The 21,315-nt window shown below is 31.2% G+C and overlaps 1 protein-coding gene across 1 annotated transcript; it reads right to left on the bottom strand.

Moving 5' to 3' along the window:
* Positions 1-14,444: 14,444 nt before the first annotated feature.
* LOC116777974 (uncharacterized) lies at positions 14,445-21,200 on the bottom strand. Its single transcript, XM_032671800.2, has 7 exons — positions 16,779-21,200; positions 16,482-16,641; positions 16,198-16,376; positions 15,920-16,111; positions 15,716-15,834; positions 15,495-15,636; positions 14,445-15,422 (listed from the first exon to the last, which is right to left on the bottom strand). Exons 1-7 carry the CDS (start codon positions 21,086-21,088, stop codon positions 15,245-15,247), a joined length of 5,280 nt encoding a protein of 1,759 aa, XP_032527691.2. The 5' UTR covers positions 21,089-21,200; the 3' UTR covers positions 14,445-15,244.
* Between the last annotated feature and the right edge of the window lie 115 nt (positions 21,201-21,315).

Below are 21,315 nucleotides of genomic sequence, written 5' to 3'. Positions count from 1 at the left end.
TTGTTATTAGGCCCGGGGGTGGGAAGTGTGGCAACGTCGCACTGGGATATGTATTAGGCGGATAGACAACACATCAAAGAGCAGTTCGCCAACGGCCGTAGACAATGTTATGTTAAAAGTTTTAGTGTCAGCGGTGATTTTCGTGTCCGTTAACCTAGATTTATGTCAGTTATATCTTCAGGTTTCCACCAGAGCCCCGCGTTGCTGGTGGGTGACCATTGTTTACACGTCTCTGTGCCAAGCGATAAGTGTTTATGTAAATCGAAATGAATCTCGTGTGTGCTTACTGAGCTTGTTTCGGTCTTGGTGTGGAATGTAGCGTTCGGCCAAACTTTGTCCTTAAAATACTGTTTAGAAGTTATATTTGTCTGTATTTGTGTATTTTTTATGTATAGGCCAGTTGATTTTGATGACTATCATTAGTACTAACAAATTAAATTTATAATCACAAAAACTCTAAATGTAAATAACTTCTGAGACAACACATCGTAGAAGAATAATACAATCAAAGAAAACTTTTTCAAATATGGTACAAATAAAGTAACCAAGGACGCAATAGAAGATAATGAAATCTGAGACATTTAAATAAAACTAATATTTTCGGGTTTACTACGCGTCTTTTTTTTATAATTTTAACTACATACTACCACTATTCGATTACTTTGCAGTAACCATGTTCACGGGCAGACGATACGAGAATCTCATAAAAACGCAAAGTAAATCTGAAAATATTAATTTTATTTAAAAGTTGTAGAATATGTAAATTTATCAAAATTGTCAAAAATATTACTGTGAAGCTTTTTTATTTAGGACCGTCAGCTTTTTATTATGACTGTTAAGATATATGGAGGTGCAAATTAAAACTTTTTTACATTCTAATATTGGTATCATTGAAATGAAGATGAAATTACTCTACTTCCAATCAGGTAGAGATGATTATTTTCTGGGCCAATCGTGAAGATGTACCTCATTTTTAGATATTTAATACTTTATATTACAAGTTAGCCAAGACAAGTTAATTAAATATGAGTAAGTAAATTTTATTATAAATATATCTTAAATTTAAAATGAAAATAAAAATTGTTTGCATCGGTAAAACTAAGCTTTTGATAAGCATAGGTATTGTTAAGAGAAATACTCAAACAAAAATTCAAAGCTTTCAAATAGAATTTCTCAATAAAATATGTAACCTATTTGCCGGCATCGTCTCTAGGTATGCCTTTGTAGGATAAATTCCTTTTACATATGAAAGGTTGTGAAATGGAGATTTAAAATATTCATCGATTTCAATGTGTTTATATTTATGTTAAAATCAAATAAGAAAATAAAGCTTAGTCTACACATCATAGAATAGTTTGATTACCGATCACGTAGGCCATAAATCTATTTCCATTTCAATACCGAAATTACTTTGAGAAATTTGATCTGCTGAGATTTATAATATTTTTTATAATAATCTAACATAAGAATAAAACTCGCTTTTGTCTTTTATAATATTTGATTTTTAAACAGAAAATGAGGTGTTACAAAGCTAGTTTGATTTGACATTAACTAACTAAACACAGATCCTAACAAGGTTTCACAACCATCGGACGAAGTGTTCGTTTTTTAAAGTTTCGTCAACGAAAAAACTTTGAAACAGCCAGTGTTTACGTTTTCAACATAAAGTTCCTACTAAGCGTACCGGATAATATTCATACGACCCAAATTGACACAGTGTAAAAAAAGTTGAACTGTAAAATAATAAATAAACAAAAATCAGAGCAGAGGGCCCCTAATTTTTTCTAATGTCACATTGACAATTTAAATTTAGTTTAACTTATTAATCTCTATACCTAACTCTTAAAGACTGACGAGTCTAATGTAGAATTTTCCAGAACTTCACTTAAGCTTTATAAACATAAAACTGTTATAATTTTAGTTTGTTATAAAATTAAACGGTGTTAATTTTTTGGCAGAATCTGTTAGACGTGTGCTTACTTAAAATGTCACAATATTATTTATCTATATGACTGTTCAAATTACATCAAATTTATTTTGTATTATTATAATGTTATTTTAAATAAATAATCTACTTAGGTTATATATTTTATAATGATAAGATCAGTTTCAGTATTGTTATTTGTTTGACTTGAAACAAAATATATTTTTCATGTTATAGAAAACCTTTGTTGTTTCCGTTAATAACAATGTTCTGAGTAAAGCTCTTTGTTGCCGTATAATATGTTTTAGCAAGCTATTGTTTTGATTTCAACATTATGCTCGTTCGATGTTAAGTAGTAAGTGTTATAAAGTAACCTATTGTAATACAAAATGTAACATGTCTAGAAGATTGGATGTTTTGTTTCCAATGACGTGTTAGCAGTCAAACGTTTTAAGAGGTTTTGAATTACTATTATATTTTTCAATTATTTTAACCGGTGAATGTAGATAGCCGAATCGGTAAATCTTTTTTTATTATTTCACCCACGACTTGAAGCTCATCGTGTGATATCAATTTTTTTTTAAGACTATCCATATCGGACAGTGTGAAGCCTGTTTGTCAATCAAGATTTCCGAATTGATGCGGTTATAGACAGATTATATTGTGTCACGCGTAACTAACTAAATTTAAAACTTTAAATTTTAATATTCGCGTTTTTTATACATTTTTCAAAGTAAGTAATACCTTGTTAACCGTCTGAGACGAGAAAATAACATTGTTTTCAAATAAGTAGTTCTGTTTTTAATAGCATTGAATATTCTTCCAAAATGTTTACATTAACTGGCTATTATTTTGGAATATCTGTGTATTACAAACATTATGAGTGATTAGTGACTGTCTGCCTACCATCAATTATTGATTGGTCAGCTGTCAGTGAGTAAATTAATATTTTTGACGTTTTCTCTATCCATCTATCGAATGTTGCATTACACACGGCCGGAGGGGAGGGGTGGAAACCGGAAGACAACCAAGGATAATATGGAGTCCATAACTGCTCGTATTAGTTGCTGGTGTAGCAGTTACATTCTCACCCACTATTGATAGTGTTACGCGGTATTTATACACCCTCAGCAATGATTTAGATGATAAATTTTTTTCGTTTTGTATTTTGTTTGTAATCAGATTTAAATTGAAAATCACCTACAGTTGAATTGTAAGGTCTTGAGTTCCGATATTAATAAATTAAAAAAGCTATTCAAATATCGAAACCGATTTTTTAAGGGTAACTTGATAGAACACTTGCGTACATTAAGAAAATACTTTAACGTCCATCTTTGTTTTATAAAAAAAAACTCCACATTTTCCGTAACTTTGTTTTGAAATAGTTTATGTGAATGGTCATATTGTTTTGCCAAAACAACAATAATTATAAAAACTTGATGTGAATCTATGTACCTTTCACTTAAAAAAAGTAATTGTCTATAGTAACAATTTCACATAAAACCTTTTTTATTTATACATAAATCAAAATACGGCTAAATTAACTTTTTCATTCACACGATGAATCTTTATATGAAAATTTTTACTCGGAATTCCGTTGAAAGCTAATTTAACTCACACCAGGAGTATGAAATTTTGTTTTGTTCAATGGCAACTGATGAAAATATATTTCGAAACGAGTTTAAAAAAAAAATTGTTTATTAGAAATTTACGTTTGAAATATTCTTTGAAAATAAATAAAAAACTTATAAATTTTCTAGTTTATTTTATAGGCATAGATAAATAATATTCATTGAATAAATTATATTTATTCGTATATTCGGTCTTTATTTTCTTTATGGTTAAAGAAATGAAGTGATCGAAATCGTTTTACATCACTACCACGAGTTTGGAACGTCAGAACAAACACAGACATTTAAAAGTCCGTGTTTTATATACCCGCGATGACTGTATTAACTATTATGTAAGAATATTAATTAACAAAAAACTCAAAATTCTCTCTGACGTTGTTCTTTTGTAAAAACTTTTATACTTATACAATAGAGCTTGAGCAAGTTTTATTCATCAACAACAGCTTTGTGTTAAAATCAGAACATATTCACAAAAAATTACAACACGAATAAAATGTTACACAACCAATAAAAGCAATGATGACATAAAAATACATTGAAATAAATGGTTTTTACGTCTTCGCATTTTATATTTTTAAATACCTACCATAATAGAGGATAGAGATAAAATATTCATTTACTTGTTAAAAAAATTATATAGAGCAACAAATTCAATTTGACCACGCACTTTTTGCCATAACGTTGTTATTTTTGGTCAAAATTTTCACCCATGTGTTAACCGGTATTAATTGGCTGACTAAAAATTGGTCTAATAAACATTAAAATGCTTTTAATCTAAATTGAACATTTCTAAGCAGCGTAAGTGATCACAGTCAACCTTGCTAGATCTAAAGAACGTTCAAGTATAAAAAATTCTAAAAATAGTTAAAAAAAAAAAACTTTTCAGAGAAAAAGTAATAAGTGAAACCTGATAATTCTGATTATTTTATTTGTATAGTTTATGATTTATAATCTATCACCTCTAATATATGTATTAATTTCCTGATCTCTCTTGACCGGGTCCTGAATAAATATTTCGTATTGACACATTTGGTAAGATTACATCAAACGTAAAGCCGGACAAAAAAGTTGTGTTATTTTTTACATAGAATTTGTCATTATTCATTTACATCTTCGATTTTTACGCCACTTGTAATATAGACGATAGTAGTTCGAGAAACGGAAAAGCAATATTTATATTATATAAAATTATTAATATAAAAAAAAACATTAAAAGTTTCAAATATTAGACACGTGGTTATAGAGTTGATGAAGTGAAAGACAGATGATGAACACATTCAAATTTAGAACAAGGAGTGACAACATAAAAATCAATAGGGATTTGACATGATACTTTATCGACAAATTTTCGATAACGATTTATCGGTAGGTATACAGGTGTACCTAGTTTCAGATTATTACAAATCTTTATTGTAAGGTAATCATTTAAATCCATTATATTTTCGACTATTATAATAACATGTATTAAAATTCAAATAATTAGCAACAACACTTATACAAATAAGTTTTTTTACCGATTTATTAGACTTTTGCATCTATTTTCGCGCCTTTCTAAAATAATTCGGCTAACATATTTAAACATTATACTGACAAATAATCTAATAAAGTTTGCTTTCTACGTAAAGCCATGATGAAAATCCGTAAATATTTTTTATCATTGGTATCCGACGGGTGTTAAACAGGTCGGTTGAGCCAGCTGTTAGAAATTATCTTCTTTTGATGTGACAACGGTAGATCTTAAAGGAAATTTAAGTCCACATCCTCTTCTAACTCTTTGTTTTTTATATCTGTCATTCATTTTTCTGCCTTATTACTTCTCATTTAATCTATCCCCTTGAGACAACTAAGCTCTCAACGTTCTAACGGATTTTGTGTAGTTTATAATTATATTAAAGATGTATAGTTTTTAAACTAAAATAAACGGTATACCATTTATAACACTAAAGTAAATCAAATACTTACTGTTATTTGTTAAGTTAATTAGAACTAATAATTGATTATTATTATTTATTTGTTTCACTATTATACTTCAAGATGACAAAAGAGAATTGTGATCGATTAATTAATTATATAACTAACAACATATCACATAAGTCCGTGAACAGAAGAACATAGTATATCGCATAGTCAAAGTTTAAGTCTAAATAATTATTAGCACCTACGTAGGGATGATATTTTTTCCTCAAAATCTATTAGAAAGAAACATAATTTTAAACCAAACTTATAATACGTCAATCCGTAAAGATTCCTCAATGTTTGTATATAACTAAATGTCAAACATAATCACATTACTATTCTACAATTGAAATTAAAATAATCAATGACTTACGGTCGAGTATCGATCGTTCGAAAACATCTAGTATACTGTGAGTTGCAAGCAGGAATTTCAGTTTGGGATTGTATTTAAGTTAAAGTATTAAAATGAACTCAAATAACCTTGACCCGTAAAATAGGGGGCTAAATCTTTCTCTAGGTGCGGACAAATTATCTTAATATGAACTTATAAATAAAATTGTTGTTTTTTCACTTCTCTACTACAATAAGAAATGTAAACTACATGATTTAAATAGACAAAGTCCGCCCGCTGTAAGTAACAATCATAAGAGTTTAGTTCAAAAAATTTTCATTACTTATTTGTAGGTTAGCGAAATAATCTTTGGCATTTAGTCCTACCTGATGAGATGCCGAATTAGGATTAATTTATTACAGAATTAATTCCAGGCATAGGTTCTTAAAAAAGTAAAGGCATATTGATTTTAGATCCATAAAAAAGGATCTAGCAAAAATGTTTAACCCATTATTTTTGTAAATAGAATTGGGTAGACAGTATTTTTTTAATACAACACTCTATAGGCGATAGGTATCTAAACATATCAATAATCTGCAGACAAATGTTTGGAAAGAAATCACATTAACATACGCTAACGGTAGAAATTTTACGTCTTTTTTATAAAAAAAATATTTTTTTTTTATATATAGTATAGTAATAGGTCTAAATAATCACTGTACATTATTTAATAAAAAAAAAATACTTCTTATATACAGAAACCTCTAATATAATGAACATTAGAATACTTTTCGCAACTTCTCAGGCTTATGCTTACTCTGAGTTTGTACGTCACACTACGCACTGAACGTTTACAGTTATTCATTTATAAAACTAGTCACATTGTAAACTAGTATTGACGTAACAGAATACAGTCGACACTTTTCGTATGTATTGTGACGAAAGTTGTGCTAATAATACCGATTAATAAACTTAGAGATGGGCTTGTTGAGATTAATTTTGAAGTTATACTGCATTGTTTTTGATAAAAAGAGAAACGAGCCAAGACACATTCACTGCATTCAATAAACCCGAGTACTCACTGGTTGTATAAAAAGAATTTGCTTTCAATCCCGGTAATGAGATCAAAGCTTACTCTTACTAATAACTTTAACAATCATTAAAAATTAATATCTTTAGATTTAATTTTTTTTTTGAATGGCACACTTATGAAGAAGTAAAGAAATTAATTTATTGTATATTTTCTATATTTAAATTAAGTCGTTTTTAATCTGTGGTCTGTCAAACAAGCGGAGTTGGCGCTCTTTAAAGATGACAACGTCGGGGCTCACATACATTATAATGTAGCGTACAACGCCATTATACGGTATAAGTTAAATGATTTTATCATATCTTTAGTTTTTCTTATTAAATACGTATTATTGTATTTTACATGTTTCTATTAAAATTTTTCTAATCAATAATGTTTATGTATGATAATTTTTATTAATTAGCTATTCTAAAACCAAACAATAATTATAAAGGTTTATTAGGATTTCTTAAAAGTTCTATTTACGTCTATGTGTGTGTGTCTTTCTGCGGCATCGTAGCTCTCAAAGGGAGCGACCGATTTTGATGACGTTTATTTCCGTGCGGTTGTTCTTATCTATGTTTGGCTAACATCCATCCATTGTTTTGAGAGTATCGGCTCTTTCTATAATGACGTAACGCATTATTGGACTGTTATTACTCGTTTTCATGTCTTATGTGCAAGTGTAATCCTTAAATGACAACTAATACTTCAGGAGCTTTTTAAAATTGAATGAAATTTCCGGTTACGTATCAAAATAATAAAAGTAACAAAGAAGACAATCATATAACAATAATGAAGTGTTTTAAATTAATAAACAGAGCAGATTCGTTTCTTTTAGAGATCGTCGGGAATGAGACGAGATTTTTATTACAGACATTTATATCGAGCATCATACTTATTCTAAGTTGACAGCTTCACATTACACGCGGAGCGTTAAAAGATTTCGATTCATAAAACATTAGGCGTCATATTGTAACGTAGAAACGAGAAACCATTCGTATGTAGTGAATTCTAACTTGAATAAGCGTGCAACTAAGATTGATATGATAACAGAAGCTCGTTTGTCTGATCCGATTCCTTAGCGGTTAATTATAAAAGTATAATACTACTGACAATGTACTGTTAATGTATTCAAATATGATAAAAACAAATCATTTTTATTAAGAAATCTATTAATATTGTTTTTTATTTTCTGCATTAAGAAGAAAATTATCAAAAACAAAGTGAGTCCAAGCGAAGAATCTTCTCGTATGTTCTTTTGTCTTCGTCATATCGATTCAATTAAGCTATTACAAAGCTGAGAACAGGATTTCTCGGGTCAGATGACAGTGTAGTGAGACTTATTTCATTCTTTACTACTGAGCTTATATGATTAACAACAACGCAAAATAAATTTTATAGATCTACACTTACGACACATTATCGTTTGATGGATAATGTTATTAATAATCATTTTAACGGAATGTTTTCGTCCCTTGATATTATTGAATAAATTTTATTTCTGTATTACGCAATGTCATGATATCTTTGTGGAGTTTTGTGATCTGATATGCGATTACGTATTTGCATTAGTAGGGAATAGTCAATGAGAATAGACTTAGCATCTATTGAAGATATGTTTGTTACACCAATTTATAATGACTGGTAATTAATTATTCAGATTTTAATGTACTTAAATAATGCGGTTTTGATGAAGGAAAATATATATGTGTGTATATATATATTGTCTTTTGTATGTAAAACATAATTTCCCAATATTTGTAAACCAATTTAGAGAACATGTATGATAAAAGAGATGTTTTTTTTGTATGAGATTTTGGTCTTTGACTAAAATTTTCGCTTTCTACGTAATGTAAATCTTGAAAAATTATTATAATTTCTAAATATATATCAATAAATAAATTCGTTACGTTTGTTGTTGTTATTTTAAATTAATAGCTTTTCAGTGAACGCTCGTCAATAGATCTTTTAAAATGTTGCTGTTTGTTCTCGCTAATCGCCGAAACATCTCGTCCGATTTTGACTGGACTTTCATCTGCTAGTAGGCAAGGTTGTAAGAAGTAACTTTAGCTTCTTTTTAACCGTATCAAAAAGGTAACGTTGTCAATTTTAAAGTACATATATGTTTGGTATTCTATTACTCCTTCAGTTATGAGTGGATTTTGAAACCTTTTTGCAATCGAAAGTTCATTGTCATGGAAAGTACTCTCACAAGTCAGGAGCTGATGGAGGTATCTTTGAGGAATAGAAAAAAACTTCATAAGGATGGCGACGTCAATGACGAATCTCAAAGGAGGTATAGTTATTATTCGAGCAAAGTGACAGGTAATAGCTAAATATAAAAATTGAGTCTTTTTTAAAATTAATTACAGCTAGTTTAAGTTAGTTCACTTCTTGAGATATTATTAAATTTAAGCTGAATATAATATAATCAACCATATATAAAAATATAAAAAAAAAATTATAACAATGTTGCCATGTAAATGTATCAAATATTTTCATTATAAAGGTTTTATGTAGATTTATCAAGACAATTTTAAACACTATTTCGTGATTATTATTAAATTACCGTTTGAAAACAACATGTTTAGTGTTGCCCTAATAAAACCAACAATCTACAGCGTGTATTACTTTGTATTACGTTCAGCTGATTTATATCAAAAAAAGGTAAAAAGTCATGACAGCTATTTAAGGAAAAATCTGTTGAATTTCCATACAAATTTTTCATAAATCAATGTACTTATTTAATGAAATTTTATGTTAATTACAAAATAATAGACATTTTATACTGTGTACCTAAAATTAAATATAGCTACATATACATACATGATTATTTCTTGGGAAAATTCACAACCGATCATAGAATATGTCGCTGTATTTGACTATCAAAATGAGTGCTTTTCGTTTGTTTTATTCATATATAAATAAAACATTGCCTCTCCATCGAATTATTATCTAAGATAAACACGACTCTTCGCTTCCATATCACGAACTGAAATAGCACGTTATAGAGCTTTACCAAACAGATTTATTACATTTTAATGTCCATTGACAATACTTTAGCATTACAATTTGTATTTACATACAAAAACAGCATTGGAATGTTGACAAATATATCATTGTATCTTATTTTTACTATTATGTAATTTGCGTTAATATTTGTATGGTTATTTTGATAAATAATTAAGATATAATTTTATTACAAATTGCTTTAATTAATTTTAGTTTTTAAGTATATTGTTTTCAAGTTTATTTTTATATGCTCTTACCACAAAACTCACATAATCACTACAGTCGGAGCGTTTTTAGCACTTTTTTGAAACAAATTTTTTGAATGGAAACCTTGAAATGCTCATAAGTAGTGAAACGATTGAAAATATTTATTTATAATATGCCTAGATTTGGACAAAATATTTTTTATAATCACTCATCCCAACCGGAGTTAGAAATCCCCAAAAAATTACAATTTCGGTCAATGAGCTTGTAAAAAACCATACCTACCATTTATTTTTCAGACATAAAACTGTCACTACGAATTCTTCGTCACATAAAGATAAGATTTCTTAGTTAGCTTTAAAAAAATATTATAACAATTTTTTTCTTTAATGTGAAATTTAATGCACGAAAAGTGCCTTAAATTTTAGAATAGGAAAATATATATTAATTAATGTAAAAGCTAATTTCATACAATAAATATCTAATTAGTTAAATACATTATTAATTGATATTTGATTGCATTTCAAAATCATATAACAGTTAGTCGATAAGAAACATTGACTTAATCATTCGAAAACGTCTTATGTTTATTTCTAATGACCCAAAGTTCTTTATTCAAAAATGAAAATAATCGAGCCTAGTAGAAAAAAATTTGAGAATAATCAAAATAGACACTTATACTTCAATCATGAGACATTTTTATAAATGAGATAGTAGTCTAATTGTATGCTATTTATTTGTGAACTATTTTGTAATTATTATTATTATTATTATTATTATTAATACGGAACTAATGGAGATGTTAGAAATATTAGCTTCCTGTTCTGTTCGAGCGAATAAACGACTCACTCTTGTACATTGCATACGAATAATTTAGTGGTTTTACTAGCTGTAATTATTTTATTAAGACAAGTTTGTTGTTTACTTATTTTTGCAGGATTTAGTTATAAGTCAATTACTTTTTATAAAGACGACTATTTATAAAAATTCATGTTCTTATTTCAGACAGAATCTCCTCAAGGAAATGATTTCGAAAAGAAAAAGACATCCATTAATTGAAAGACAAAATGATACAAGCAAATTTAAACCAAATATTGTCTATGAATAGAAGTGAAAATAAAATACTGCAAAAAAACCGTACTTTGTTTAATAATTCCACATGAAGTGTCCTTATATTGATTGTCATTGTCATTGTCTTTGGAACTACAGCCGTCAAACTGGCAGCAGTTAATTACTTTTTTGCTTATAAGTAATAGATGCACTATGACTTTAAGCATAATATTTATAAAAATGGGTTGTTACTGAATATGACTTTTTTTGAATATAAATAGCAACTTAGAGAACAATAAGTTATGTCAAATTTCTCTTTTATCACACTAAATCTGGTATATTTAGAAAGTCTTTGACAAACAAAGTCAGCAGATTGAAGTAAACGCTTCGTTATTATGGCTATTAGAACTACTGTAGATATATTATTCAACTAGGCTACATAATAGTAGTTTTAATTTCTAAGAACAAGGGTTACGTAGTCACTTTACAAATTACAATGTAAGATATGTGAGCGAACGCTTAGGTCAGGGTCATTAAACGTTCTCGATTACAAACTGACCACACAGCAACATTGTCTACTACCTGATATAAATCCTATTCGATTATAATGTTAGCTGTATGTTAATAATTTCTAATGAAAAGAGACATGTAATGTTCTACCAATTAAATTAACTCGAAATTGCTACTTTTGTACATAACCGTACATCAGGCTCCTACGGAATAGCTGTTTCGTGACATTTCAACAATAATACGTCTAATAACCGAATTTATAGCATAACTTAAACAAAACAAACAATCTGATAAAGGTCGTCGCATAACATCCCAGTTCAATGACACGACTGGTTTAGACATCACACCACCTAGCGCCATCTCTTATCAGTCAGCGGAAGCAATTAATATATTAGCAACTACAACTCACGTGAAGTGAAAGCGTTCGGTGTAAAATACAGCTCCTTCACATCCCAATACAAAGCACAGGCACACACAATTAACAATGACATTTGTTGGTAAACATTAGCGCATCCAAATGGCGTCAACGACACAATCGATGGCAAGGGCCGCAGCCAGACTGTATGCCATGTGGGTTGTGAGCATCAAGAGTGATCCCTTTCGTGCTTAGGGCCGATGTGCGGGCGTTGCTCACATTGGCCGGCTCATCGACCAATCATCAGCGGCTGAGCGCCTCTTCGCCACTGGCTCGGCATCTCTACGGTAAAAGCGGTGGGGAAAATTGACAACGAATTCGCCTACGTGGTCTAAAACATCTCCCGCCATTCGTTTCACTCACAAAACTCTATCTGAAGCCACACCGCTCTATGCAGAGACACCAATCGGCTTCAACCGATTTGTTGGCTGAAGATGAAATCACATGCAACCATACTATCATGGGACAGACATGATAAATCGCCAAATCAAGTCATCTTGCTGAAGACAGCGACTGACGTATGAGAAAGAGAATCTATAAAAACTACATATTACTATAACACTTAAGACATATATTCTAAAAGACAATTCTTTAAGAAAAAAGTTTCTATATCCATAAACTAAGATTTTAAATATTCATATAAGAAAATTAAACTAAGGGTACGTACCCAATATCTCAAAACTTAAAACACTTGTGTTAGAAAATATACATATCTATTTCGTAATGAGTATTTTTTCTTTTCATTAAATTTAATAAAATCAATTAAACCCTTTATGTCCTCATGTATGAAATAAATACTTTATACTAATATAAATTTTATACTTCAGTTGAGTTATATTAAAAGAAGTCTGTAGATAACACCTATTGAGGAACTTAAAAAATTCTGTAACGTTACTAAATAAATTGAGACGTAAATCCTACACCTTTTATGATTTTGAATACACGATATTCTATAATCAATAAATATTTTGGACGACCAAGAGGAGGAAAACTCATTTAAAAAAAAGATAGTGTGTTAGATAAGACGCAAATAATTAAAAATTAAAAAAAATATCCCACATAATAAACGTATTTATGCGTGAGGGTCAAATTACTCGCCTATTAAGTAAATTGGTTTCTATATAAATTTGAAAACACTGAGATCGTCACTTAATTTTATATATGGCTTTGTCTGAATCTATGAGATTACTCTTCGGAAATAAGAATAGAAATCTCGTCACTGAAATTTTTTTGTAAGATAATTTATATAAATAAGCCCTGCTTGTATAATCACTTTTAAGACGAAGAAAAAAGTATTTTTTTATTACAAAAAACATAAGTAGGTTTATTATGAAAACATTTTGTAGGTGGTTGGCGATTGCCTATAATATATAGGTATACTTTTATGTAGCCCCGCTAAATAGATAAGGGCGCTGGTCAAATTGATGCCGGAGCACCCCTCTGCTTAAAGAAGGATTTCCTACACCGTCCCCCTTTTCCTCCACATCTTCATATCCTAAATACAAATATACTCACCCAAAATTAATTTCTTTCCGTTATTAAATTCTTTTTTATATAAACTAAAAACAAGACATACATTCACATCTCGTCTGCCCGTGATCACGGCTGCTGAAAAGTAACCGAAACGTGGGGAGTATGTAGTTTTTTAACAAAAAATAAAGCACGCGTAGTATTATATTCGAAAAATATTACTTTCATTTAAATGAATAAAACTCGCGAAAGTCTTAGATATCATTAAACTAAAAGTAAACCTGATTACAATAATAAATAGCTCCGAAAAGTTCTAAAATGAGTCTATACGAACCGATGGGAATGAAAGAGCTATGCATACAGATAGCTAGGGCCTATTGAGGCTATTATCTGTGTTACTGACAGTAGCACGTTTTTACTTAATATTCATTAACATACTTCATAAAGTAAAGTAATAGGCTCTCGAACTACACTCTGATTTTTTAAGCTCTCTGCGAACATTTTTCGGTAAAACTAAATGACTAGGTAGTCAGTGTTTTAAAAAATAGCGTTTGGGGCAACGTAGCTTACCGCACGTTTGCATCGCAAAACTGCAAACGTAACGTTTCCGTTTTATATTTCGTAAATTTGACAATATAATTGTAAAATATACCTACTTGTGATTAGGGTAAAGTTGAGAAAATACAGCTTAGAAATTAGCACTAGTTTTAGTTATTTAATTATCTTAATTAATTCATAAGAAATAATCAAAAACTAATGTGCAAAATGAGACATTTATACCTATTATTTCGTAGTTTATTAATTATTATCTATATATAACTAAGTAGTATATTAATTGCGATTGTAAATAAAAACCTCTTGATGTACATAATTGTATTTATTAATATGTTTGTAAATTTCAAAGCATTTCCCACTACCTTTGTACGGAGTGTAAGCCGTGATATCCGACCTTTGTGTAGCATTTGCTCCGATAGGTAGGTATTTACCTAGGTACAAAAGCTGATTACAACAATAACTCGCCCTTTTTTTTATTCTGCAAACACAAGAAACCTTGCTTTTCAGTATGCTGATGTGTATAAATACCTACTAATAATCACTTAAATGAACAAAGTTAAATAAGTATGTCATAATATTTATGGGATCCCGCTGTTAATGCAAAGTAAATAAAAAAAAAAAACAAAAGACGTCTACTATTTAAAAGTTAGATAAGGTCGTTTTGTGGCGTAAGTATTATTTTTAATGTAAATTATATTTTCACCAGTGATTTAACAGACGCAAATAATTACCATGTATAATTTATACAATCTATACTAATTAAAATAAATTCAAAAGCCAGTCTCTTTTTTGGCAACCTTTATACCTAAGAAACTTTGTAATCATACTATTAATATAAATATAATATTCGTTAGGCACAACTTTTTCTTTTTGGAATTAAACACTGCGCTGTAAACAAGAATGTACCTCACATGTCTTATGCCTGTGATACTTTTTTTGACATTAAATCTTTATTTCCGAATCAGATATAGAATTCGATAAATAGTGTCAACTTATATCAATAACTAAGATATCATTATCTGTGCCCAAAACAAAAAATTCCTATACACCCCACTATCTATGACGACAGTAGAATATCTTTTAATACAAGAGCTCTAACTTAAATTCGCAGAACTTAAATTTCAGAAGGATTTTCTGGCAGGGGGGAAGATTCTTCTTCGCACACGCACTTCATCTTGCGACGTTCAGACTTCGTCACCGCTTCATCTGTTGTATTGTTCATCTCCCACCAGATGGCGCCGCCGAGGACGTTTCTAAAGTAAGGCGGAACACTGCCCTCACGCAGCAAATACCTGATCAAACGTACCATTGGTCTCACCTATAAATAATTAATAATACTCGTCTAATAATACGAACTACTCAACCTATAAAACTGTTCTTCCTTATATTCCTCGGCACGCCGACGCCAATAACGCTTGAGGTTGCTTGACATCTGAACGGCGGAGTCTGCCTCCTTCAGCGCAGGATTCGCTTCTTCTTCGATGTCCAAAAACTCCTCACGATCATCTGTGACCATTTGCCGTCATCAACAATAATCGTAGAGAATATTCTTTACGACACCTGTCGTCACACAGTTTGCTGTTACCTTCATCTACCTCTCCTTGTATCGATAGGTCTTCAGGTGGCGCTGGTTTAGTTGTTATGGACGGTCTAGCACGGCTTTGAACGTCTTCTTTCAAGCGATTCTTCAAATCTTCATAGACCCTAAGGAACCACGATCACCAATTCTATTGAAAATACTCTAATAATTCAAATAATCTGTGAGTTTGCATAGTGTTATATTTTATACTTATGGGCTATAGCTTGAACTATCTCGCCCGTAGTTCTCTCGTCTTCTGGTCTTGGGTCGTAAATAGGAACATTTAGAATCAATTCACTGTCAGCCTCCATGACATGTCGATAACGGAGGATTGCATTTAACAACTCCTTCGCACCTTTCAACTCTTCCCGATCGCCGTCTCTCCACTGCTGCTCAAGAGTTCTTGCAATAAAGTCGAAGGTTCATAAAGTTATTGGAAGACAAATTTCAACCAATCACGATGATAAAGAAGATATATATGTATATACCGTAAAACATATGCTCTAGGTAATCTTTCAGGTAGGACATTGTCGGGTTTTATAGGTTTTGGTTGAAACCTTTTGTATGGTCGCATCCAATGATAAAAACCTTTCCCAGCGTCTTTTTCTAGATCCTTATAAGTCAAATGCTTTGGTTTATTTGCAAGTTTGGATTCCATGAGCCATTTCTAGAAGATAATTATACAATATCACCTTTTCTTAGTTCTAGATAACATTTTGTGTGTGTGTGAGGTACATAAACGATAATATGTATGTGACAGGCCCAAGCAAACCTCAGTTTCGTTAATCTGCACAGGAGATAGAATAGACCACAATGTCCGATGATCACCAAAGGTATCGTACTGATTAATGGAACACCATGGCTTCCATCGACATTTCGATTTATACTGTTCTATAAGAGCACGATGCACCAACTCTGAACAGGTTAGTTCGCTAGATAAGGATATGAATTAGAAATATGAACTAAAAACCATAAAAAGGCGACCCAAAATTGTAAAATATTTATCTGTAACAAATTATTTTATCGTTAAAATTAAAATCAATTATTATACATTAAAATTAAAACTTACCGCCTAAGTACAAAGAATCTTAAGGCTTTCGCTTCGTAGTTCTCTCTACATTTACCATTTGGGCTAATAGAACTTTCTGCTCTGTCTTTATTATTTTGATCCGCAGAATTTGTCAATTCTTCTGAAAATACAGAATCCTTATCATGAAATACATTATCGCAACAGGATTCTTGTACAATGTTGATATTTCCCTCTTCATTAACAACTATTTTCTTGCACAGAGAATCATTCATTTTCAGCCAGTTTCTTTGCATTTGTGTTACGCTGCTTAATTCCTCGGATTTAATTTTAACATTACAACTAGTGAAGGACTTACATTCAGGGCATGCCTCATAAGAGATGTTTAGGTTTTCGCCATCGAATTTGGCAGATGTTTGAGAATCCAAAGTGAATTCATAATTTCCGTTACTTTCGTACGTAACCCGGGAATTATTTGGAGATTCAACTAATATTTTGTCGTTAGATTTATCAATTGTTATTGTTGTGAAATTGGCATGTTCTATCGTATAAATTATATGCACTGAAATGTAACCATCTTTGCGTTCCTCTTCACAAACTTCTTCCTCTATATTGAGTTTTTCACTAATGTTACTTTCTTCACCCTGGCCGAAGCTGTATGGAGCTGCAAAACTTTTTTGGGAAATCGAACTTTTAGACTTTAAAGCTTCCACCTCAACGTCAAAAGCGAACATAGATAGATATTCAATTTCTTCTAAAGTCCACTCCGGGTACACTTCTGCGTCTTCAATGATAAATTTTGTTAGAATCCTAGTATTATTGGGAAATGTAACTATGTGTATTCCGTCTTTATTTAATAATGTAGTCGTTCCATCCATACGTTTCGAAAATACCTCTCCCAAACAATAATCAGTTGCTGTTCTTATAAGTAATTTTTCAATATCAATAGTGTCCCCTTCAATGCACCTTTGCCTTAAGCCATTTGGTTCTATTGATTCAAATTCGTCGATAACCAATTCGAATTCGACTGGTTTTATGTTGGTGTCATCAAAGATATTTTTGGATGTTTTAGACGAGGTTTTACTTAGTTTTTCTTTCCCTTTCTCTTTACCTTTACCTTTTTTACTTTTATCTGAACTGGCAATGCTGTTAATATCTTCAACTTCTTCAGCAACGGATCTTTTTTCGCATTTAGTTATTTTGATGTAAGTAGAATCCGGTTTTAATATTTCTATGTCCCCATTAGTTAGAAAAACTATTACTTCTCCATTCAAACTTATACATCGCATTTCCTCTTTATCGTCAAATGATTGTGAGGAATTGTACTGCTTGATGTGGGATAACGTGGGGGAATTGTTTTCGTGTACACTCTCGGTTATAACGCCATTGGGCCACGTTACGTAAAAAGAATGAAACGATTTAGTATTAAATATTTCTTGGATTATATTACTCGTATCTGGTGATTTTGTAATATCTTTGGTTTTAGTGTTTTCTCGTGAAGTATTGACTACCGGAACTGGCACCTGGTATAGTTGCTTTTTTAGGTACACCGTGACGTCGTCTTTACATTTAATTCTAAATGACTCACATATATCAATCACGTCAGGTGTTACAAAATCACCCAAAGCTTTGTGCATCCAGAACTCATTACATTCATAGCCCGGTTTCACATTTAATATAACATATTCTAAATTCATTGGAATTAACAAGGAATAAAAACTCGATACTCTAGTACCGTCTTTAGAAAAATAAATAGAATCTTTGCCAAAAACTTCAACCCTCCTGTCCCCCAAATCGTAACCAGAAAATGGTCTTTTAATTTTTTCTTCCTCTGCGTTTTTTTCAGTTTCGAATTTCGGCGTCAAATTTGCTGTTGTTTTAGTTTTTTTGCTACTCCTAGAATCTGCTTCTATAGTAGATCTGGGCGAGTTAATTTTCTTTTCTGAAAATAGTTTTGACTCGGAGGTCTCTTCACTAACAGCTTCTATTTTATTAAATTCCTCAAATTTAAGTGAACCCTCGATAAGCAGTTCCATATCCACATCCAAATTTTCTACACACGTTTTAGTCGCTAATAAATCTTTAGAGTCTTTACATTCAGACAGAGACTTGAGCATCATGTTTTCGTCGTAAGCTTTTTCCTCTTTCTGGACCCAATCTATGTGTTCTTCTAGAACGAAATCGAAAAAATCCTGCAAACAAAGGGGCGTAGAAATATGGCAACGCCAATCTTCTCGAGCTACACCTTCCTTGTCATGACTATTAAAAAACATCAATATAATGCAATCTGTCACTTCACAATATTTGTAATCAACGCAATTGAAACTATTAAAAGCTTCTAAAAGTATTTGAAAGGCACATGTACCATTAAAGTCTTCAAAAAATTCATAATTTTCTATCATGTGACTAATCGGTTTTTCATTTGCTATCTCGGCTGCGGACACTAACTCACTGATATCTGGACAGTCGAATAGAAATTTAATGCGAGTAGATTCATCGTCTTCGTCGAGAGAAGATTTGCTTGAACCTTCTAAGCTCTTAATTATCGATGGGAATGAATGTGATATTGAACTTCCAGATTTATAGACAGATGACTTAGTCAACGGTTCCGCTAGAATGCTTCGTTTTAAATATGTCTTCTTAAATTCTGTAATGTTTGAGGACATTAAATGATGTTTTTTCAATGAACTTCTATTGTTATACAGCTTGCGACAGGCTAATATATGTAAAAGTCTGTCTAACTCGGCAGTTTCAACATCATTCCTATCAAAACACGATAGTAGGACGTTGACGTGAAAATTTATCTTAGCTTCTATTTCGCCTGTGGCTTTAGATCTGTTTTGGAATAAACTGTGAATTGGCATGCCAAACAGCATAGACCACACGATGTCATCTAAGTTTATGTTTCCGAGATGAAAAGTATTGTATTTGCAAATATCACCATGTATTATAACAATAGGATTTTTGTGACTTTCGTATTCCTCTCCGTAAGTTAAACGATATTTCTTTTTGTCTATGTCAGTTTTACACAATTGTCCCATAACATCTTTAACGAGATTTTCTGCTTTACGTATTTTGTCGTCGTCTTTCATATTTTGATCTGTTGGATTGAATATCAGTGTTGTTGATAAGGACCCCGTGCTACTCTCTTCCATTATATCACAATTACAAACAACCTGTATAATGCTATCCAAAACTAAATAGGTATTGACACACTCCAAAGGTATTTCCTCTATTAACTTATTGTAATAATTTTGGTAGCGATCATTTTTATTTTCTTCCGGTATATTTATAATATCCATATTTTCTATAAAATTTACGTGTTGTCTAGTCAAATCTTGTACATCGTATAATAAATAACATAGTTCATCATAAATTTTCTCTGGAGATCCTGAAAGTTCATCTGTATCCCAATACGGTGGAGTGAATACAACAAATGCTGTGTTTTTAAAATCGTCCGCTGTTTCTTTGTGAATACGAAGCTGCTGCAGATCCTCCCAAAATTTTAATGATTTTTCCATTAATAATTCAGTTTGGCTTTGGCCTCTTTTCGAAGCTCGATACAAATTTGAAGGTACAGCGCTATCTGACGAATCTATACGCACTTGAACTACAGCGGTTAAGGGGATACCGATTTTAATCAGCCAACCTGCCAAGTCAGGTTCAACAAAACCTGTAACAGCAACGTAAAGGTTCGGCCCGTCTATCGGATAGTCATCAATATATACTTTGTCCCGCCATTCCTCACCCCTAACCCTTAGCATAGTGTTATACTTTTTATTTTCATCAATCTCAAACGCCTTCAGGTCAACTTCAGTTTCACCCTTTTTACCTTTAGCTGGTGGTTCAGGTGGCTCGGCGGGTTCTGGTTGCTTGACGTTAACAGTACCTCTCACTTCAGCCCTATTTATCATCGTCGCAGACTCTCTTTGAATACCTTCTTTTACTTCTAATCTTTGATGTTTAATAAACAGGTATTCACTCTTCATCTTCAAAATCAAATGTTTAATTATTAAAGCCAAAATATCAGCAGGAATATCTTTTTTGTCCTTAAGGTAGGCTTGGCCTTCTTCAAATACTCTTAAATTGTCATCTTTCACTTTTTTCTCTCCCCCAAGTTGGTTGACCATAAATATAGTTTCTGTTTTACATATATTTTTGATGACAAATCTTCTTTCTTCCGCTGCGTAAGTCTCGAATCTATCTAAGTACATACGATCTTGGTCACTTCCAGCCGCTTCAATTAGGACTACTTTAACCTTCCATGTATCATCGTCCAGTGGGGCCTCCTCAATACATGTTCTCCAATAATTTCCATCTTCAGTAGGGTCTTTACCTTTTTTGGGTCCCATTTCTAATTAAATTTCTTACTATTAGCTCATTAATAATTACAGCAATTGTCTGTCATTGCTGTTCATTTAATAAATTGCATGACATTTGTCGCTTAGTTTTTACCCAACAAATATTATGGCCAACCAGGTATAAGGTTGCTCTAATGGCCAGTCTCATTGTTTTTTGTTTTGTATTTAAAAAAAAAAAATAAACAATACTAATTTCAGCTCAGCACAAGAGTCAATGG

Source organism: Danaus plexippus, chromosome Z (genome assembly GCF_018135715.1).
Source record: "Danaus plexippus chromosome Z, MEX_DaPlex, whole genome shotgun sequence".
Lineage (NCBI taxonomy): Eukaryota > Metazoa > Arthropoda > Insecta > Lepidoptera > Nymphalidae > Danaus > Danaus plexippus.
This window is presented reverse-complemented; position numbering and strand designations above follow the sequence as displayed.

Coding starts and splice junctions, on each gene's coding strand:
- LOC116777974 (XM_032671800.2), bottom strand. CDS start 21,088: ATGGGACCCAAAAAAGGTAAAGACCCTACTGAAGATGGAAATTATTGG. Junction 15,835..15,919: donor GTTCAAGCTATAGCCCATAA/GTATAAAATATA, acceptor GTGGTTCCTTAG/GGTCTATGAAGATTTGAAGA. Junction 15,637..15,715: donor ACAAGGAGAGGTAGATGAAG/GTAACAGCAAAC, acceptor AAATGGTCACAG/ATGATCGTGAGGAGTTTTTG.